General features: G+C 41.1%; 1 protein-coding gene across 1 annotated transcript; it reads left to right on the top strand.

Annotated features, from left to right (window-relative positions):
- The first annotated feature begins 11,303 nt into the window (after nucleotides 1-11,303).
- On the top strand, nucleotides 11,304-22,483 carry ALG1 (ALG1 chitobiosyldiphosphodolichol beta-mannosyltransferase). Its single transcript, XM_052772960.1, has 13 exons — nucleotides 11,304-11,514; nucleotides 11,665-11,742; nucleotides 12,339-12,442; nucleotides 12,939-13,087; nucleotides 13,712-13,801; nucleotides 14,470-14,580; nucleotides 15,489-15,610; nucleotides 16,363-16,401; nucleotides 16,989-17,048; nucleotides 18,586-18,696; nucleotides 19,678-19,792; nucleotides 20,568-20,643; nucleotides 20,980-22,483. The coding sequence occupies exons 1-13, from the start codon at nucleotides 11,304-11,306 to the stop codon at nucleotides 21,112-21,114; spliced, it is 1,401 nt and encodes a 466-aa protein (XP_052628920.1). The 3' UTR covers nucleotides 21,115-22,483.
- The last annotated feature ends 347 nt before the right edge of the window (nucleotides 22,484-22,830 follow it).

The following is a 22,830-nucleotide window of genomic DNA, read 5'->3' on the forward strand; positions in this document are numbered from 1 at the left end:
CGGGCGCTCAGCGGGCGGGCGCCGGTAGCCCGCCCTCTGCCGCCCGGCGGCGGCGCAGCCCCAGCGCCCGGCGGCCGTTTCCCGCCGTTTCCCGCCGCCCCTCAGTCAGGCAAGGCCGGCGGAGCCGGGAGGTGCCCGCCGCGCCCGGCCCCCGGTGTGTGCCGTGGGTGCGGCCTGTGCTCAGCCCCGAGAGCTAAGACGACATTTACGACTAGAAAGATGGAAAGAAGTACTTTTGAAGTCTGTTGTTTCGATAATAAGCTGTGGCCTGTCCCCGTACGGTTGATGTAGAGCTGTCTGAACTGGCTTTAGCCTCAGGGAGGACATGCTCTCCGTTCTTCAGTCTGGCATTTTCCCATCACCATCTCTGACACATTCTCACAGGCGACGACGTAAATACGGCCTTTACAGCCACTACAGCTTCATCATCTTCATTTGGAGGATTAGGATTTTGTCCATTTTCCAGAAGTGAAAAATAACTAAATTGGGGGGGTGGTGACGGGGGGTGACGATATATTTAGTCAGCTCCAGGATTTCTTAACGGTAACTTAAGTGGCTTGGATTCTGTGATACCCCTTGGCTAACAGTTAGGACGAAAACTCTCGGAGAGCCTTAGTTTACAAATCTGGAAATTTTTGCTTTCAAGAAATATCCAAGACAAATACATGATTAAAAAAAGCAAATCCTCCTTTCCTGTATCTGCCTGTAAGGTAATTATTTTTTCTAACCAAGAACCATATGCCAGACCCCTCATTTTCAGTAAAAACGTTTCTCTTTCTAATCTCTGTAATTCTATTTTGAATCAAAGAACTATTTTGTTAACAGTGGTAAGGGCACCTGCTTTATTCACTGTGCTTCATCAAGTGCTTAGTCCTGTCACTTCCTCCAGCCATACTGACTGCTCCAAACACTTCTTAAGTTTCATATTTCTTTCTCTTGACCGCGGTAGCTCGCTCTTGGCGCTTGCAGCCCATTTTCAGCTCTAGCACTGACCAAACAAAAGACTGTTTGGAAAGCCGTAACTACTCAAAGAGCAACAGTAAAAGCAGGCACCCCTCAGTTTTCTACTAAATTCTAACAGGTTAAATAGCAGAGGAAATTAATTGGAGGGGTTTTGCCGGGGGGGGCTAGTTGCTGGGGGGAGTGTAAATGCTAACTTCAGGACATTGTTTCAGTGTTTCATTGCTCTGTTCTGAGCCATACCCATCACTGAGGAAAATATTGCCTGTATGTCATTATATTGCAAATGAAATTTCAAAATGTTTATATTGGGAATAAAATACATCTTTTAGGCATGCAGTCTGCTCCCATGCTGGTGGGGCTAATCTTAAAATCCAAGCCTCTGTTGCCCCTGGAGACATGGCTCTGGCACGGACTTTGACATCTGTGAAAGCAGAGGGCAGGCCTGCTGCTGCCGCCTGGCAGCAGATGCTGCTGTCCTCTTAGGATGGGGGATGCAATTAAACCCTTTCCTTTTTTTCCCTGTGTGCAAATGTCGCTTGATATAGAAGTTTCATATTTTTATTGCAAAAAAATCAAGCCTACTGCTGGGCTGCATTGCACAGAATTTCCTTGAGCTACTTGGTGAGTGGGGGAGAGGGGAATTCACAGAGGAAGCATTGGGAAAGCCCCATTCGCACTGTGGAACAGTTCATTACATATGCCTGATGTGTGTTTACGTCTGTTCAGCCTGCATGAGACTGATGATGAGCTCAGTTAGCTGTCTCCTTATTTTCAGGCATTTGATTCCGTAAATGATGTGATACAAGGGCAGGTATCGCCCCTGTGTGAATGGGGGAGTGGGGCTGTGGAGCCGCATGCCCGAGGCTGTATTGCAGAAGCTGGTCTTTCCATGGCCAGTGCTAAAGCAGGGGGGTAATGCCTCACTCCCAGGGTAAGTGTACCTGGTATATGTAAGTGTGCTGCTGTCTCAAGTACCTTGCAAGTGGAAAAATGTACTTTTATTTCAGAAATGAACTGGAAAACTCCCTTAGCACAAACCAGTGCATTTAAAGATCTTAGCAAATGGCTTATTATGCCTTCACTTTCACTCAGCAGTGGAGACCTGCATGTGTCCTGCTTCTGTTTCGAGCTGGAAACAAGACTATCCAGTTGAAACTCCAGTGTGGACTAACGATGTGGTTTTAATGGTCTAAACTCAGCAAGCAGAGTACTCTGGGAGTCCATTCAGGATCCTGCTTTGTCTTTTGCTCAAATGCCTTAAACTTTTTGCAGGGAACATCCTGTACTAAGGCCTTAAGCAGAAGGCTTCCACCCAATTCCCAAACTTGCCCTGTCTTTTCTGTAGCTTACAAGAGAGGCCAGGATCACAATGTGGGGTGTAGAATCCACAGGCCAAAAGCTACCTTTAGAAATCCATAGGGAACAGAAACCTCATGCAAACTGGAATGAAAAAAAAAATCCAAAACAAAACAGTATTTGAAAACTGAATAGTCTTTCCTCTCCACACAGGGCATTTACTTTGCAATTTACTTTCCTCTCTAAAGCAGCCCCTCCCACTGCACTAATATTAAGTACTGCATGGAATATAAGTAAGTAACTTGTTTTTCTACAACTTTTCAAAGAGGGAAGGGTGGGCATTGTCAGAATTTCAGTGTATGTTTGTGGTGACAGAAGATTTCCCCATTAATGGAGATAACTACCTGTTGTTAAAGACAACCAGTCTCAATTTCAAGCATGTCACAAACACACCTCCCCAAAATACAGGTTCTAAAGTATATGTGTGTGCAGGTGCTGGCAAACCACCTTATGACCATGCTGGACTGAATGAATCTCAGAAGCTACGCTGTCCTGGGCTTTGGTATGAAGACACAGCTCCAAACCTAAATTAGGTTTTAGTCTAAGTCAGTCAGGTTCTAAATTAGAATATTTCTGTTTTCTCCACCCAGTGGAGCTTGCCATTTTTTTTTTTTCTGTTACAACAGTGAATATCATGAAAGGAACGTGCATGCTGATGTCTAGATCTAATACTAGCTCCATCTCTGTCTTGAACCTAAAGTTCAGCCCAGCTCTGAAAATTAGGGTGTGAACACAATTAACAGGTGTTTGACCCTTTTCCTGTAATTTGAAAATTTTTAGTTGTGGAAAAACATGTCTAATAATTACTAATTTGAATTGGCCTATGGGAACTCACTGGGAATCTTATAAGCCATACATACTGGCTCTTCTCTTTCTGATTAGCTTACTGGCCTTCTTCCTCTTCTATGCCTGTATCTGTAGAACCGGCTGGAAGTAAAAAATTTATTTCTATAATGTATACCTGTATTTGTCTGAAAATATGTCTAAGCCAATACAAATCAGTCAGGAGAGACTCTCTTTGGGAAGGCGTGTAAAAATTTCCTCTAACTAGGTCACTTCTTTTTACCTTCACACTTTCCTTAGGGGTTTTTGGGTGGGGAGAAAAGGAATAAAGCAGATAAAAAGCAGCTAGTGAGATTAAAAGGCAGCAACTGAAAGAAGTGTACAGAGTTTGGAGTGGTAGAGGGTGCTATGGGTGGAAAAAGCAGCATTTTTAAAAGGGTCTTTCCATGCCATTCTCCCTTCAGAAAGGAAGATTAAGGGTGGAAAGCTTGGTGAAAAAATTATGTGCTATGGTTCTATCCAGTGCTAGCTGTAGTCTTAACATAACAGGGAGAGCGGCTCACATTAGATGAGGTTAGGCAGGTGTACAGTTCACATCACAGCATGTACTAAACAGAATAAAATTAATTTTATATTTTAGAGCATGGTGGTCTTTAGAGGAATGCTTAGCTTGGAGCCAGGGAGTCCTACCTTTGAAACACCCTAGTCTTTTCATCTTCAGTGCAGAAAGCGAAGCACAGGTGATTCTCAGCAGCATCATAACAGGCTGAGGGCTCAGCACTAGGCTACCTGCAGTAGCATTTCAGGCTACCTAGAATTGCTTCCAAATTGAGCTCATTCTGTGACTGACTCCTTTCATCTCCACTGTAGCAGGGGTTGCACTTTAGAAATGAAGCAAACAGGAGAACAAACACAAGAAGCAAATTACCTTGCTGTTAAAAATGGCAATAATTTGTCATCTGACGATATAGCACAGCTTCAGCAGTCTGAACCCTTTGAAGTCACATGGGGTTTATGACTACTGTTAGTCCATACCCCCACAGTGCAGGTGTGATGGGTGCAAATATTTATTACTGAGATATTCCATGTTAATTTTTTCAGTGCAAATTAAAAAAAACATAATACAATTTTTAAAAGGTTTGTACTACATATATTATGTGGCAATAAGAGTAGCCAAGGTAGCAGCTGGTTCTTGTGAGGTTAGCTTGAGACACTTGGGTTGGTGACTTCTGGGATTAGTGAAGTTCAACTAGTCAGAAGGATTTAGGCTTCTGTGTGTCTATTTATTGCACTTGCAGCAATCTGTCAAGGGTAGGAAGACGAGATGGATCCTAAGTGCCTACACGCATATGTAGTGTGTATCTGTCAGGGAGAACAAGTTTGGTGCTGTTCACAGGAACAGACATGACTCAAAAGCTGTGTAGCACTTTGTTTTTTTTAAGCGCTCTGCAGTGTAACCCAATGAATAACATAATGGCTAACTGGTTAGTCTGTTTTGGCAAACATCCTGAGATATTAACAGGGATAACAAAGGAATTAAAACCGAAAGTGTCTTGGAACAAAAATCTGCTAACTCAGCGCTGCTCTTGAGAGCAAATATTGCTGGGATGCATACAAATTGACCATTTAAGTCAAACAGTCTTAGGAAACCGGTGCTGGGTCTAGATTTTTGACTCACTGAGCATAAGTAGACCATTTCCAGAATAAACTGCAAACAGCGTTTCCAAACTTTCTGAAATGTCACAGGAAGAAAAGAGGGGAAAAGCCTTTAAAAACATAATTGTTATTGAATAAATATGAAAAATTTTACAAGCAGAAGGAAGTTCTCTCACAAAATGCATTTCTCATAGATGCATTCATCTCTCCCCATTTTCAGAACCTCAGATGTAAGCGATGACTACACCATATTTATCTTTCTCCAACTAAGTGCTCTGAAGACTAGATAGGCAAAAGAACATTTATTGCGAATCTACCTTTATAAACTCAAGTCACTGTATCTATAAAGCTAATATAAAGCTTGTAATTTTAAGTAGTTTGATAACCTGCCAGAAAATGCAGGTATATGCCTGCAGGAATCAGTCAGTCACTCATTCCATCACAGGATGTGATATTTGCACTCTATTCAAGGAAGTAAATAAGAAAAGCAATTTGCATTTCACATTAAAGTGATACGCAGCAAGTAGCTGTCAGATGAGCTAGGTGAGAATGAAATGAGAGATTCCCAAAAGAATAGATCTCCTACAGGTTGGTATGGATGTGTGACTGCCATGCCAGGGATGTATGTGTAAAAGTACACTAGGGACATGGGACAGCGGGGCTTTTTTTGAAGACACCTTGGCTGCTTTCCTAGTTAGAAAAAGATGCATTCTGAACAGGATCTTTGAGCAAATATTCCAGGCTTTATTATCTCATTGAACCAGTCTGCCCACACTTGTAATTAGTCACATGCTTTAAGAGGAAACAGTGGTTTAATTGCCTACATGCTGGTAGACAATATGGAGAATTACAAGGGAAATAAAAAATCTGAGGTCTGTTTTTGTTATAGGGGTAAAAGAAACATAACCAGCATACCATTCAGGCTGGGTGGCCATTAGGGTCTGCAGAACAGCACCCTTTATTTGTGTCTTTATTCCTATTCATAGTGAAGAAATACCATTTGTTCTCTGCATTGTGTGACACATCTTATTTGATTCCTGGTCAGTACCTCTAATCTAGTATTAAACTCTTGCACAAGGCTCTAACTTAATGATTTTTCACTGTGGGGTTCAGTTACTTCCACAGGGCCTAGGCAAGATAATGTGGCAAATGTTTCTGTCAGGAGGCTTCTATTTGCTCTTGGCATCTGCATTTCCACCAGAAAACAGGGATCATCAAACTGAAAACAGCTCAAAATTGTTTATTACATACATTGTATTAGAACCCAGCGGAATGCAGATGGTGAAGGTATTTAGTACCTCGCAGGATCAGGACTAGAGACAGCAAATTGAGAGATATCGCAGAAATATCCAGGATATTAATTTAGATCCAGTGAAGTTGAAGATCTCTTTAGAATTTGGTAGAATCTGAGCTAAAGAAAAATGTATGCATTCAGTGGTAATGGGGCTGCACTGAAATCATCCCCGACTCTCTGGGATACTCTAAAAGTTACCAGGAAAAACCACATTGTGGACGACTGTCCAGTATTGCTGTAATTAAAAACTAGCTGCCAAGGTGGAACTCCTCTTTGTATTGCAAGACAAGATTGTGATTTAAAATATCTAATCCTATTTCACTGTGGAAGGAGCACTAGTATTGCTCAAGGACCCGTCACCTATCTGTGCAAGCGGCATTCCCCATTGACAGTCTGCAACTGTCAACTGTCCTCATTATTGAACGAGGTTACATGGCTTGCATAGGTGATGATCTGTACCGATTTTAAAACCATGTGCATTTGGAAGCCTACAGTACAGTTTAGTCAGGGAGATCAAATGGTAAAACTGAACTGCAAGTTAGAACTTCAGTTGGACTTTATAGCCATCTCTGCCCCATGAATTATGTGTGACCCTCAGCTCAGCCTTTGACCTTGGATAAAATACTTTCTGTGCTCTACCATACCCAGCTGTTGAGATAAGTGTAGTCCTATTTTTTTACCTAGCAGGGATATTGTCAGTCTTCGCTGTGATAGCCACTGAAGAAAAGAACCTATCCTTTATATAATGAAAAACATTTTATTTCATGATATGAATTTGTATCACAGTATGAATAGCTTCAGTTGACATCTGTTATGTGCAGGACTTCTGTAGTTCCAAAGATCAGAAACATGGACAGACAGATAAATACTGGAGTTTCCACATGAGTTGAAAATGTAAGATTTTTAAGATTTCTGAATTTCCTAGTGCTGGGCATCCTGCAGTATAACTCAGATAGATAGGGAGATATTTGACTCATTTTATGGATGATGATGAACATTAGCTCTCTGACTAAGTTAAGCAGCTGGCCTTAGATAACATGTAGCATTTGTTCAAGTGTTTTATCTTACAAATGCTGTATCCATCGTGTCTTCCAGGACCACCTTTTTTTTCTTTTTTAACCTATATTGATACATGGTAAAATGATCATATGGCTGGTGAAGGTGAAATTTAACCACCTTTGCTGACAAGCCACCTGCAAATGGACTCAGTGTTTCCCAGTACTAGTTTGTCAGGGCCCTGAGTGCAGCAGCAGGCCCTAATTGCCCCGAGCAGACCCACCTGGGGTCTCCATCCACACCTTCTGCCCATGGGCCTAGAAGGCTCATTTAAGCTCAGGCCTGGCCTTCAATTCTTCTATGAGCTATGTTGTAGATGTACCTGTTTCCAGGCTGGTTCCTAAATTGTTACTTAGATTTAGTGGCTTGACCTTGTCCTCATTACCTTGCTTTTGTCTGATAATCAATGGGCTGGCAACGGGACCTGTTGCTGTCATCACCCAGCTGGGGTTGCTGTCGGACTGTGCCCTGATGGTGAGACCGTTGCCTGGCCTGTGCTGTGGTCACCCTTGGCCTGTCTTCTCTTAGGACACAGCTGGCTCTGGCTGCTCCCTTTGTTATTCAGTGGTTTTTCCAAACCTGTTTCAGGCTGTGATTATAGTGGCTTATTCGGTACGGGTGCAGATTGGAGTTCTCATTCTGCGTTCATGCTGTGAGATCTGTCTCCAAACTGTCTTTTAATAAAAGGATTCCTCCCTGACAAAAATCTTGGGGACTATTTCAGGAAAACTTTTCTTATTCGTGCAAGCATTTGTGATGCCTTCTTTCTGCAAACATTCTTAGGGGAAAGCTGCTCCTATGTGTAAGAAAGAGAAGTTAGAATTCCCATGGAAACAACTGCCTTGATTTATATTATTGAATAATTTATGCATAGTTGTTCAGCAGTAACTGGAACAAAGCTTTCTAAAAGATACACCTTCCTTTAAATATATAAATTATTTTCACCTGCAAACAACTTTTCCTTTCTCTTACCTCTCCTCAGCAGCTGCTTTTGGTCTGCTACTCCAGAGGTGTGTTCAAAACCTTTACCTGGAGAAAAAAAAGAAGAAATAAGGGGAAATGGATTGTTCCACAATGCTGAGGGCACTTTCATTCCCAGTGAAGACTCTTGTTAACACCTCTCTCTCTGAAGTTTCAGCTTTCTTGAAGCAGAGGAGATAGCCTTGTCTTACAGCTGATGAAACAGACTTCAAGTGAGGAAACTTACTACAGATGGGCTAAGGTTCCACCAGTCTATAGGACCAGGCACATTCTATGTGCTGAAGGTCGTGTAGCTTTTGTGAAAGATTCTGGACGTGAAAAACATTAATGATTGTTCCTTTTCCAGTGGAGAGATGGGGCACCTTTTGAATTGGAGTTTTCAATAAGACTTGACAGAAATGCTGTAAAACAGCCCTTTGATTTGCAGTCTGTATCTTATATGTTTAGACAAGGTATCACAACACCTCATTCCTGTGAGGTAAGGCTTACTCACTAGGTTCTCCAAAGCATCCTTCCTTAGGCTTCTGCCAAATGAGAACCTTCTCCAGCTATCATCTGAGTTCCAGATGTGTCACGCAACATAACCAAGGGGAACAAAATGGGACAGAAAAACACAGCTTTTTTTTGTCATTACTGCTTTATATGCTTAATCTCCAGGAAAAAAAAAGCTCATAAAGCTTAATCAAAATCATACTACATTAACCCTAGCAATCTATTTTAACAGATTTAGGCAAATAAATTCCAGGTTTGGAAATGATGGCCCTTACAGTATAGCTAATGTATGTAACAATCATAAACTTTATACATCTTGCTTAAAGATAAAGATTGAGGCTCTAAGATTTGAGATAAATTAACTGATGCTGATGTTTCAAATGTTGTATAACTCATTACTTTAACATAACAAGTATAACTTTTGTTAGATGATTCATTGCTGCTAAAGAAAAAGCTTTGCTTTTATTATTTCACAATAATATTTACCACATTGTTGGTTAACTGAGAATAGATAACATACATATATTCTCAGTTGGTTAACTGAGAATAGATAATGGTTGGACTCGATGATCTTAAAGGTCTTTTCCAACCTAACTGATTCTATGATTCTATACTGTTTCCCATGAAGACGTCTTGGGAAGAAAACTTGAATCCATTGCTTTCAATCTCCAAACTTATTTTCATCGTGCTAGCACAGAAAATACTCTTGTAATACTCAAGAACAGGTGATCGGAGCATCTTCTCTAGATACAGAAAAGAGAACTGAGTATTGCACAGCATTTTATTAGACTTTTTCTTTTCCTCCAATCTGGAGTAGGGAAGAAAGGATCTGAAAGCTGTGAATTGCAATCAAAAAATCTTACACTGGATTCAAATACTGTGCAATAAGTCAATCTAATAACATTATTTTTTAGCAGGATGCATCTTCCTGGACCATAGGCTCCCCACAAATATATGTGTCCTTCTAAACAAGCCTGGAGGGAACGGAAAAGAGCATCAGTATCTGGTATGCCTATGCAGCAAGCAGGGACCCTCATCATCAATCTGTTTCAAGTCTAACAAAATATGAAATAATAGTTTCAGTAGGCTTGTTTGGCTCTCGACACATAGAGTTGTCCCAATAAACACGTAAGCTGCCTGATGCCTAAGAACTAATTTGGTGTAAGTATCATACTGTTGGTTACTGGTAATGTGTCATGTGAATAATGTGCATGTTATCCTTTGCAACTGGAATGTCTGTTCTATAGATTTTTGGGATGAAGTATACAGATCAAATATTGGTGTTAGTCAGGAGGGAAAGGAGTGGCCCTAAAATTAATTTGAGAAGTTGGGGAAAACACGACCAGCAAAATTACAAATATGTTCCTAGCTATCTGAGGTGTATTGCCACAGTTCAGGATATTTGCAAGCAGAATCAGGGAACTACAGGCTCTTTGCTCTGTCTAAACCTAGCTTAGGAACAGTGTTCAGAGAAACCTGTCATATGGCAGAGGCTAGGTTCATTTCCCTTTCCTGTGTCCCTTTTTTCTCAGCCTCTTCTTCCTCAAATTCTGAAAGCAAATCAAAGAAGAAAGCCTGTAATTAATGATGCAGCAGAGGGAGTTCTCAGGTCCTGCTTGATTTCTTGAGTGTCTATGTACACCCAAAGGTACGCTCACATGCATGTGCATGCAGTTATTCTGAAGAAACGTCCATTTAGCCATTTCTTTTGAGGCTAAGCTACCACAGAATAAGGCACTTTATTTCTGCCCAAAATGACAGAAGAAAAAGAGTCCCTTTAAGGTTAATGGTAGTGCCACAGAATGACAGCATGTCATTTGCAAATAACCTATATGCCAGAAAAAATCATTTTTGTCTCTCAACAGATATTGGCCAAATGCATCACTGCAACTTCACTGCCAGCCACCAGACAGCTTGGAGGGACCAAAGAGGGAAGCTACGGAAGGGTCCATGGATTTAGTTCCAGTGACTTGAAAACAAGCACTAGGTACATGGTGCAAAGGTGTGAGAAAGCCCTAAGCTGATCTTGCCTCTCTGTGGCTTTCGGACTTAAATATCTGTGCTGTGTACACCTGCCCTCAGTGCATTTCTCCAGGCCACCCAAAAAATCAGCAGCAGATTCTTCACTCTGAAGAGCCCTTCTTGCCTAAGCCCGCTCAGGATGGATACCAGATGTTGCCCCTCACTCTAAGTAAACTGTTTAGTTAACTTTAGCATCTTTGTTCTTTCACAGGTCAAGAACGTAAGGGCAGAACACTGCAATACAAATACCTTGAGATTGAACAAGAACTATTTTTCTAAACCACTGCAGGTACCAGTTATTTTTATCTTTGAAATATTTGGGGTCATTCTGCGCTAGAGAATGTGTCACTTTTTCAGTCAGAGAAGACAGCTCCTTCCCTAAGCTTTCAACTCGGGTACACTGAGCAAGTAATTCATGTTCTGAGGACTGCTCTTCCCGGGCTCCTTTCACGTACCCTGCAGAAAGAAAGAAAATTCACCTCGCATACTACCGTAAACTCGTTTTAAAATAGGGAGTTTTGGAGCCTCCTCTAGTGACGGCTATTCTCCCCCACAACCGTCTTTGAAAAGGAGATTGAACCCGGAGCCTACCGCTGCTCTGCTCGCTAGTCCCCGTCCCACCGCCGCAGAGCCCGGGTCCCCTCAGAGAGCGGCGCCGCCAGGGGGCGCCCGTCCCCCTTCCCGCCGCTGGCGGCACAAGATGGCGGCGGGCGGCGGCGTGCTGCTGCTGGCCGCGGCGGCGGGGACGCTGGTGCTGGCGGCGTTGCTGTGGCGGCGGCGGGCGGCGGCGGGCGGCGCGGGGCGGGTGTGCGTGGCGGTGCTGGGCGACCTGGGCCGCAGCCCGCGGATGCAGTACCACGCGCTCTCGCTGGCCCGGCACGGACGCGGCGTCGAGCTGCTGGGCTACCTCCGTGAGTGAGGGCGGGCGGGTCCTCCCCCCACTCCCCGCTCCACAGGGGACGGCGCCCGGTTCGAGCTACGCTGAGGCGGCGGCGGGGCTGGCGTCGGGCCGGGGCGGTGTGCGGGGGTCGCTCCTCTGACGGGCCTCTCCCATCTGGCAGAGACTAGGCCGCACGGCGACGTGCTGCGGAGCGGGAAGATACGGCTGGTGCCCGTGGCGGACCTGCGGGGGCTGCGAGGTGGGTGCGGGACGGCTCCGACTGCGGCTCCCGGCCCCGCCGGGCGTCCTCGGCCCGGGGCTGCGGGGGAGCGGGTCGCCGGGGCCGGGCCGGGGTCCGGAGCGTGGTCGTGGCGGGTGTTTGTGTTCGGGGGCAGCAGAGGAAAAGGGGAAACGAGATTTTAGGTGGAAAAATAAACAAGCCGAAGGGGGTTCGGGCCTCGCTGCCGCGGGGCGATGGGGCTGGTCCAGATGTGTGTGCTGGCTCAGCCCAGCCACACGCAGAGGCTACACATCCTTGGTGCCTCCCTACGCTTGCCTCTGTGGTATTGGAGCATATTAATGCAGTTCTGATGCAGGCTGAAACAGGGACACTTAAATTTTATTTTTTTTTTTAACCTTGTGTGTATGTTTACCCATACCTGCCCCGATTTCTTTGTGTACAAAACATAGAACAGGAATTTGCAGGGATTGTGAGATGTTTGTCTAAAAACAGGTTTCCATTTTTACAGCGTACCATTATTTTAAAACTTTCTCTGCAGACATGGCTGGTTCTGTATGAGGTGCACATTTCTGGAGAGCTGTAATATTCTTACCAGGTTTTCTGTTGTTTTGCAGTTGGCCCAAAGCTTTTCCAGTATGTCATAAAAGTCATTGTGCAGGCAATACAATTACTGTACACAATGCTGAAGATAGATCAGCCATCCTATATTCTTCTTCAGGTATGTTTTGTGTTAGGACTAATATTAAGAAAAATAAATAGTACTACAGTACAGGGCATTTTTAGCAGTCTCAGACATTGTTCTAATTATTTGAGAACTAAAACTGGCCCGATCAATGGTATAAACGTATATCAAACTATTTGGCTCTAAACTTTTATTTTTCTGTTAACAGTTCACATCAGTTCTTCTTGTTAATTGAGCTTTTGAGCTTCATTGGCATGGATAGCAGTAAAAAATAAATCTTAACAGAAATGTTTGTGTGTTTATTGGAGGGGAATTTTGATCCTGATCCAACAGTAAGTTTGAAGTGCCTACCAATCTTCATCAGAGAAGCTGGCAGTTCTATAGTTGGTAAATACAAAATTGTCTCTGTTCATTAAGATCCTTTAAAGCAGTGCAATTTCAATAATTTGGTTTTCTTTTTCTGGTAGTTGCTTGGTGTTTGTCACTTGATCACAGCCTTATGCTATTTTTATTTGTTTTATTTATTAAACAGAATCCTCCAGGCTTGCCTAGCATAGCTGTTGCCTGGGTAGCATGTCTTTTCTGGAGAAGCAAACTGATAATTGATTGGCACAACTATGGATATACTATAATGAGTCTGAATCATGGAAGAAATCACCCGCTAGTACAAATTGCAAAATGGTTTGTACAGTAATTTCTTCTCCTCTTTATAAATCACATACCTTTGCAGAATTCAGAAGAATGGAAACCAGTGGGGAGAATATAATTAGCAAAGGGCTGTTTCCGTGAAGGATTTCTGGATTTTGCTGTGTTACAACTGCTTTCTATTTCAGAAAGTGTGTTCTGTAAGTTGCCTTTGTTAAACACATAGGAAGGTGATTGATGAAGTAGGCAGGTTGCTTTTACATGCATACGCAAACTTTGATCTTGTTATTAGAGTGACTTTATATGTACCTGGTTTTTTTTACTCTCTAATGCTGCTTTACACTCCCGCTCATCTTTAAAGGTCTGTTTCTTGCTGAATCTAATTGGTTAAATGTAGAGAAAGGCTATAAAGGCTTTCAAGTTTTGTGTTCTTAGGTCTTAGAGGATAAGGAGTCATGCTGTATCCCTTCTTATAAACTGATACTGCTTCAGTATAAGGAGTCAATCAATAATTGATAATTAAATTCCAGTTTCTGGGGGCAGTTGGGTTTCTTTTGGTTTTGTTTGGCTTTAAATTAGCATGGGCACTGGTGTGCAGTTATTGTTTGGCTAAGGCAATTGCCTGTCTGTGGTTTATAACTAAGAGTTAATTTTTCTCAGGTATGAAAAGCTTTTTGGGCGTCTGTCTGACTATAACTTGTGTGTCACTAATGCAATGAAAGAAGATCTGTGGGTGAATTGCAATATAAAGTAAGTCATATATCGCTAACAAATTAGTATGTGCATATGTGAAGTAAAATGAAAGAACATATCCCTGATGATTCTGGATTCAGAGGAATCTTAGAAAAGAAACTTTCCCTAGCCCATCCATCACCACTGAAACATGTTAGCTCTGTTTTGTAATGAGCTAGTGGAGTGTGGGCATTCAAGAATCTTCATTACCCTTCATAATTAACACCCCATTGACTAGAAGGTAGCAGTCCAGGGGTTATAGAAGTTTGCTACCAAGCTGCCTGTAGAATCGGAATGAGGAAGACATCACTGTGTATTCTAACAATTAGTCTGCCCTGCAAATTTTTCTTTTGCAATCAGAGGGCTTCAAGATAAAAGTTGCTCAGGAAAGGTTATGAAGTAAGTTTAAAAATCAGGACAATGATGTCTGCAGTTCTTACGGTTGCATTATCCTCCTTGAATATGCACACAAGAAAGGGGTCCTTTGTTACAGGATTAATATGTCCACCTTGGTGTATTCCAGCAAACTTCAGGAATATAGAAAGTTGAAAGTAAAAAAATTAATTATTTTGCTGTATTGATTTGCTTAATTACTTTCTGCATTACATTGTTGTAGCCTGTCAATGTACTGTATACATTTTGTTACATCTGTTTTTTATTTAACTTGTGAATTTATTTCATTATAGGGCGGTAACACTGTATGACAAGCCAGCTTCTTATTTTAAGGAAACACCATTAGAACTTCAACATCATTTGTATGTGAAACTTGCCAAAGACTATGAGCCTTTTAAACCATGGTATGTGTAAGTAAAGCATCAGTTACAGTCCTTAACAGAATGACATAAAGTTATTGCACTTAGTTACCAGAAATACTTTTGCATGGGGTCACAAGTTACTGAACATCAGCAGGCAGAGTGGTCTCTGTGTGCTCTTAACCAGCAGCTGATGCTGTGCAAGTTAGCTTAATTGTTGCTAAGAGAGGCCAGAGTGAGTGAAATCACTGAACTGTGGTAACACAATGCTTGGTGAAATAATAGAAGTGTTTTATTTTTAAAGAAGTCGACGTAAGTACTGAGGCAAGCTGTAATAGAATATCTCTGGGGTGGAACTCAGCAGTTGTCTAGTTCCCATTGAACTAGAGGACAGTGACTGGATGCTTCATTAATAGCATCCCTTTCTTTTGCTTACTGTGGAGAGCTTTCAAGATCTTGTTCTGTGTGTTAAACGTTCCCATCTAGCTATGTGCAGGATGTCTCCTATAGCAGATTTAACAGGGAGTTACTTTACCAAACTAATGCTTGAAAAAGAAGTGAAAGCCATAGTGTATAGTGGGGTTTTTTTGGGGGGGAAATGCCCACCACAGAATGTAGAGGTTCTGAGTTTAAGTGAATAAATGTACTGTTGGCCTCCATGCTCTGCTATATGTTTGAGACAGAGCTGGAAAGAGAGACTATTCTCTCAACTTGTTAGGGAAAACACTTCATTAGAAGATGGAATCGTGCCTATAGCAGTAGTGTCACTAGGCTCTTGGTAGCAATAGGAAGGGTGATCAGGTATCTCTCTGCAGCTCAGTACTGTAATGACTGTGTTTCTAAAGAAGTTGAGCAGCAAATCTGAAACAAAATGTTTTGAAATTGATGCCAGTTAAGAATAGTATTTCCTGCTTGTTTGTGTAGTCCATACTCAGAAAATTCTGTTTCCGTAGTACAGAGTCTGGCAGTTCGAATGCTGAGTGGACTGCCTTTACAGAAATGGATGAAAAAAATGGACATGTGATAAAAACCAGAGGACGGCCAGCTCTTCTAATCAGCAGCACAAGCTGGACAGGTTTGGAAACAAATAGTTTTATTTTTAATATTTAACTACTGTTTAACAAAAGATAAAACTAGAGCTGTTTATACTTCCTCACACTTGACACACTATAGAGGCATGTTTACATCATCAGTGGTGAAGTTACATTTTTCCTTCATTTGGCTGGAAGAATATGAAGACAAGTTATATATGATATACCTCTGTGGCTAAAAATGAATTATTTTTTAAGTTGTATTTTAATTATAGAGCTACAGTCTAGAGGCTCATCTTCAAGAATGATTAAAAGAGATTTCTTACTTCTTTTTTTAACTTTTATTCTAGGCATATGGTCTTGCACGGTGGTGTAAAATAGATGAAGAAACTAAAATATTGACTCCTTTATTTCCGATAATGTATATTACATAATTTTCTCACTTTTTTGTTCTCTGTGGGCAGAATTGTGTATACCTTTGAATTAACAGGGCAATTTCTACACTTAATTCTCTAGCTTTAGACATGAGAAAATTTTAACTTGATAGCTTTGAGGATGTGCAATGTTTGTGGCTTGTCTGCCGTGTTGCCATTAAGGGGATCAAATAAGCACTGTATATGGTTATAGACTTCTATTTATGAAAATAGTTACAGTAGATTTTTAATAGGAAAAGCATGGTCCATACTTAAATCATGTAGGCGAAGGTGAGGAAAATCTCGATTGTTGTTATTTAAAGACAGTAATTCATTATAAGTGATAGAAATATGAATGGCACTAATAAAGCCTTCTCTTTCAGAGGATGAAGACTTTTCAGTCCTTTTAAAAGCTTTAGAAGGTAGGTATGAGGGAATTAACCTTACCTGTTCAAAGGGGAGTGGTTGTATTCTGGACAGTTATGAAGGGTTTCACTAAAGACCAGTGCTTCCATGTTCAAGTGCAGGTGTATTTGATTAATTAGCAGTGGTTTAAGAGTAGTAGTTGAAATAGAGAAGCGCAACATCTGGATTCAATTAGAGTAGTTGTCAGGGAGAATTGTATCTCTAACTAGCTTGTAAATTGTGATTTTATTTTCTAAGCTGTTACGTATACTCTCCATAGGCATCTGCTAATAGGAAAGAAGGGAATACTCATTGTCTTATTTTGTAGACTTTGTAGCTGCAGTTTCTAAATTGATACATTGAAACAGCTGATATGGTGTAGTCGAACAAATGCTTTATGAGTAGTGCATTTTAAACAGACGGTAATTTATTTCTATGGAAGTTTGTCAATTTTAACATTTCTAAATTTACTATGATTTTACTAGGTATATGCTTGTAAATAAACTACTTGAAGTAGGAAGCTAAACAGTTAACACACTGTGACCATTCTTAAACCAAGCATCCATATATTTGTCGACTCTAAACAGTTTTTTATCTTCTCCAGATTATGAGCGGTATATCGATGAGGGAGTCGAGCTTCCATCTTTAGTATGTGTGATAACAGGTAATAGTTTATGTGTGTTACAATTCCCTCAGTGCAAATACAGAAAACTTCACTTTCACTTTTGTTCTATGCTGACTCTTCTGTTGATGGTGAAGAGAGAAGACGAATGGTTGCCTTTATGTCTGGTTATAAGAGTAGTGATTTATAGTTGGTCTGTTACAGCCATACAGGCCTCCCTATCTAGTACAGCTGTACATTACTCCACGTTCAAAAGAATTTAAGCTGAACATTGAGATGATGCTGCAAAAGAAACGTAAAATCTGATGTTTGGAGTGTTAAGCAGAAAGATTTTTATTTAGTGCTGGAAAAAAGGACCATCAAATGAGGTTTTGCCAAAAAGTTGTGTAGGCAGAATGAATGCTGTTTGGTTAACTTTCTCATTGAGAGCAAACTAAAACTTAGTGTGATTTTGAAGGGCCAGTTGCGCTGATGAAATTTGTCATTAGTTATTTGGTTATCTTAGGGCTGTAGGCAAAATGCAGGTCAAGACTGGGTGATATCGATGGGCCAAGGCCAACTGTATGAGGTTCAACAAGGATCAGTGCTGGGTCCTGCACTTCAGTCACAACAACCCCATGCAGCTCTACAGGCTTGGGGAAGAGTGGCTGGAAAGCTGCCTGGTGGAAAAGGACGTGGGGGTGTTGGTTGATAGCCGGCTGAATATGAGCCCGCAGTGTGCCCAGGTGGCCAAGAAGGCCAACGGCATCCTGGCCCGTATCAGAAATAGTGTGGCCAGCAGGAGCAGGGAAGTGATGGTCCGTCCCCCTGTACTTGGCACTGGTGAGGCTGCACTTCGAATACCATGTTCAGTGTTGGGCCCCTCACTACAAGAAAGACACTGAGGTGCTGGAGTGTGTCCAAAGGAGGGCAACGAAGCTGGTGGAGGGTCCAGAGCACAAGTCTTACGAGGAGCAGCTGAGGGAACGGGGGTTGGTTAGTCTGGAGAAAAGGAGGCTAAGGGGAGACCTTATCGCTCTCTACAACTACCTGAAAGGAGGTTGTAGCGAGGTGGGGGTCAGTCTCTTTTCCCAGATAACAAGCGATAGGACAAGAGGAAATGGCCTCAAGTTGCGCCAGGGGAGGTTTAGATTGGATATTAGGAAAAAATTCTTCACCGAAAGGGTTGTCAAGCATTGGAACAGGCTGCCCAGGGAAATAGTTGAGTCACCATCCCTGGAGGGATTTAAAAGACGTGTAGGTGTGGTGCTTAGGGACGTGCTTTAGTGGTAGACTTGGCAGTGCTAGGTTAACGGTTGGACTTGATGATCTTAAAGGTCTTTTCCAACCTAAATGATTCTATGATTCTATATTGATGGCAGGCTCTTCTAAATACCGAGTGAGAGAAGTCTAGGTTCACATTTCTTTCTACGGGACTTAGTCTTATACATGTCTTTTGGGGGATTGTGTGTGGTATCCTTTTCGATGTACCTGATACAACAGGAGTTTGTCAGCTGTACAGCAAGATGCACAGACCACACTATTTTCAGTCATCTTAATAAAAGAACTATTACATATATTTCTTTTCTGTTTTAAACAGGTAAAGGACCTCTAAAAGACTACTACAACGGACTGATAAATAAACTGCACTTTAAACATATCCAGATCTGTACACCGTGGCTTGAAGCTGAGGATTACCCTCTTTTGCTTGGTAAATAGTGGATTATGAAACAGGCTTGAGAATGTGTGAAAAACAACTTAGCACAGTTGCAGAGAGCTGATACAGATTTTGCACAGAAGGTGGTAGAATATAGTAAGTGACTGAAGTTGCTGGTTAGTGACGGTATATTTGTGGTTTTGGCGCATGCTAGCAAAATTGCTAAATTTCTCTAACTACAGTTTTTCACTGTTGTCCCAAGAAGTAGGCATAGTACCTGTATTGCTATTTTAGCCTCTTTGTTTCTTCTAACTACGCTGAAATACAGTGTGCCTGTGCATGTTCCAATTTACTTTCAGGGTCACTTCAGTAAATGAAATCATAAAGCTTTTGGGTGAGCAACCAAAAGTAGCTGAAATTCTAAATTAACAAGTCCTTGGAATAGTATTCCCTCAGCATGTTCACTGTATTAGGATAAAGTGTGAGTAAGCTTAAAAGTGGTAAAATAGATATTCAACTTGATCTACATTCTGCAGGGTTAGAGCCTGCCAATTTATATGGCTGTAAAACACTGTGTTTATTTGGTACTTTTTAACTAATGACTATAAAGTCTATAAAGTCAACGCTGTAATTTCTGTATTTCGAAATCACTTGAACTGGAAGAGGTTGCTTGTGAGCCACACAGTGTATCCTGTCTGGATAGTGATGGAGTTCTCCTGTGCAGTTACCTGTTTTTAGCAGATTAAGAGGCAGAAAGGCTGTCTTAAGATATGTGAATTTAAAAATTCCCTTTAATTTAATATACACTCACCTGATATGTTTCTAAAGCCTCACTAATTTTAGTCACAAAATATATTGCACTTTTTTTTTTTTGCCCCTGAGTGCTTGAAATTGAACCAGTCTGGATGGTGTTGAAGGTAGCTCCTGTTTAGTTTGCATTGCCCAAAGTAGTACATAACTAGAAAGGTTTACAGTAAGGCTAGAAGAGCCGCTTTCAGAGAATTCAGCCTCTTGTCTGTTTTGCTTGCTTTTCAGGCTCAGCAGACCTGGGGGTATGTCTCCATAAATCATCTAGTGGTTTGGATTTACCCATGAAGGTGGTAGATATGTTTGGCTGTTGTTTACCTGTGTGCGCAATATATTTTGAATGGTAAGAGCTTGCTTATTCTGATACAGTTTAAGTGGATCATATAAAAGAGTATTCTTACAAAGCAAGAGTTCAGGAGCTACTCTATGTATCAAATGAGATTCCAGCATTATGCCATAATAACTTTCTTCTATTCAGTAAGATAAGTTAGAAATCAAGGTTGTTTTATTTTAAGTTAAAAAATTAAGACGAGTCTCTACAAAGTTGGGAGCATTTAATGCAACCACTTGCCTTAAAAAAATAACTACCCTGTAATCCTTTGTTTCCTTATACTTCATTAAAAAAAAAAAGCTTCCTTCTGCATAGACGTGTCTCTGTTCTGTGAAGGGGTGAGTGTATGCATAGCCAGTCTCAGAATTTATGGTCCTCTGGGGAAACAGTAGCTTTTATAAAGAAAGATAAATTCTCTGTGAAGATCTCATGAACTGCATCATGGACAGATTTTCCTTGTGGGTTAATTCTGAAGTAGATTATAGCCCTGATTTTTAATGTATGTCTAGATGAGTGGCAGAAAGACAGTGAGGGCCCTTTTGTACTGTAATGGTACATTTAAATAGTCTGACGTAGAAGGGAGAAACAATCTTTAAATTGAAATGTTTAAAACTGCTGCCTTCGTTCCATTTTGTCAGGTATGAAGCTCATATCTAGACATCCAGGATCATTATGTTACAGATAGCCTAGCACGATCTTTTTGGATGTCACTATGCAACTTTTAAAATGTATATGTCCCTCTTGCTGCTTTTTGTCTCATGTTTTCTTCTATGCCTTTTGTTCACAGTTTACATGAACTTGTGAAACACAATGAAAATGGTCTGATATTTAGGGACTCAAATGAACTTGCAGAACAACTAAAGGTAATGGCTTGACTGATTTTTCTTTCCCACTAGCTGTAACTGCAAAGGTGCTCCCATGTAAGCCACCTTTCCATATCTGACTATCATCTGTGCATTTTGCATTCTCAGAAGATACTGCTTTGCCTGGTCAATGTTACTGGCCTCACTTCTATTTGAATATGAATCTGAAGCTGGCAAGAACATTTTAAATATTGTCGTTGTTCACTATTTATAGGGCCAGACCAAAGAGCACTCTCTTACTGCAGCATTGTAGTTGAGGGTTAACATTGGGGAGGCTAGAATGAGCCTAAAATGTAGTTTGATGGTATTTTTCTGTTTTTCCTTTTTAACTTACAGATGCTTTTCTTGGGATTTCCTACACTGGAAGGCAAACTTCACAACTTCAGAAAAAACCTTCGTACATCCAAGCAGCTGCGCTGGGATGAGAGTTGGGACCAGACTGTTCTTCCTTTGCTTGGGCAGAACGAATGACTTTTTGTGGGAGAGGAGGGTGTCACAAAAGCTAATGCATTCCTGAAGCTGCACAGATTTGATAAATAGTGAATAAACACTTTGTATTGTCTATAGTTGCAGTTTTTAACTACTTCATCTTGGAACGAGTGTTTGGACACACCTCTTCCTTTACAATTTGAGCTTCTCATGTGAGTAAGAGTAGTGCTGAAGGTGCAGCTGAGGCTATTTGTTGTCTGCTAACAGTGTAAGTCTGGAGGGGAGACATGGTTCCTGTGCTGAAGAGCTTGAGCCTTGCTATCTGGACTGCATTTCCTTCCTTACCACTTGGGATGGATCTTGAGAAAGTGGGAGGGAGGTTTAGTTACTCTAGGAACTCATATGTGCAAAATCTGTTACCTGTGCTGCTTAAAGGTCACTTTTTGGTGAAGATACTTGAATACATAGATAAACTATTACCAGTTATACCTGTTGTACAGTAAGCACTTTAGTAGGTGATTTGGATGTGTTCTCTTGCAAATGGGAGATGCCTCTTACTTGAATTAAACTGAGGATACAGTGGGGGTTTTATTTTTTCAGCAGTTAATATTCTTGGCTAGTCTTCCCCAGACAAGCGCTGAATATCCTCTTTTATGATTTTGAGACAATCATTTTGTTTCAAAGTTGTTTTCCTTTATACAGAGTGTGCAAGAATGTGAAAGCGCAGCCACTGGTATGTGACGGCTTTATTGAACACTTAGAGGAAAACAGACCTTTCAGTGAGTGTTGTCCTTATATACTGAAGTGAATGTGCCCATTTACCTTGAGAAAGAAAGTAAAATGTATCCCTTTTTGAACAGATGAATAGAAAAGGAAAAAATAAAACCAAAACCTATTATTAAATTATGTATAACTTAATAAAAGGGCACTTCACTTTCTGACTGCTCACTCAGGTATACCCTTCATCTTTTTATTGTTAATATCAGTATTCATATGCAGACCTTGTGCTTACAAGATACTTTTTTCATTACCTTTTTCATTATAAAATAGATGTTAGCCATTTAAAGAATGAATGTGCTTGGTTTTATCACGTGGTTACTGCTCTTCAGAATTCCTAGTTCAGTGGTGGTAGATGGTTACAACCTGCACCAGCATTTTTAAACCCGCTTACTGTGTAATCATTTAATATCTGCTTTTGTCAAGCTAGACAGGCATTTGCTAATCTTGCCTTTCCCCTTCTGTGCTGTGGTTACAGTAGACGCTCTCTCGTCAAAAAAGATTGTTGGCAGTGATTTGGTTCCTCTGGTGGGAAGGTGAAAATAAGAGTCCAAGTTGCTTGCTGCAGGAGTTTGGCAATTTCACTAGTTTATTGACTGAAGAATGATCCATAAAGATTTATTTGCCGATTTTATTTTGGTTTTAATTATTTTTTTTCCCTACTGTTTTCAAGCAAATCCTGTCTGGTGGTTTGGCTGTTCCCCTTTAGCCACTGATGTGCACATGGGGGTAAATTAGGCAGTTCTCTAATTAAACAGTAATGCCAAAAGCTTTAGAGAGATTTCAGCTTCCTACAATAAATGTTTTTTTGGATCCAAAACAAGCCTTCTGTACAGATATTTTGAGTGACTTTAAGAATTTTCTGTAAGGGGAGATAAAGAAGCTCCTGTTTGGGCTGCTAGCGTGCATTTACTCTGTAAATAGTGCCTTTGAATTCTTCCTTCTCAAGGAGAGGTAGCTAAAACCTGGGGTGGGGTTACT

This window comes from Harpia harpyja, chromosome 21 (assembly GCF_026419915.1).
Source record: "Harpia harpyja isolate bHarHar1 chromosome 21, bHarHar1 primary haplotype, whole genome shotgun sequence".
In the NCBI taxonomy this organism is placed as follows: domain Eukaryota; kingdom Metazoa; phylum Chordata; class Aves; order Accipitriformes; family Accipitridae; genus Harpia; species Harpia harpyja.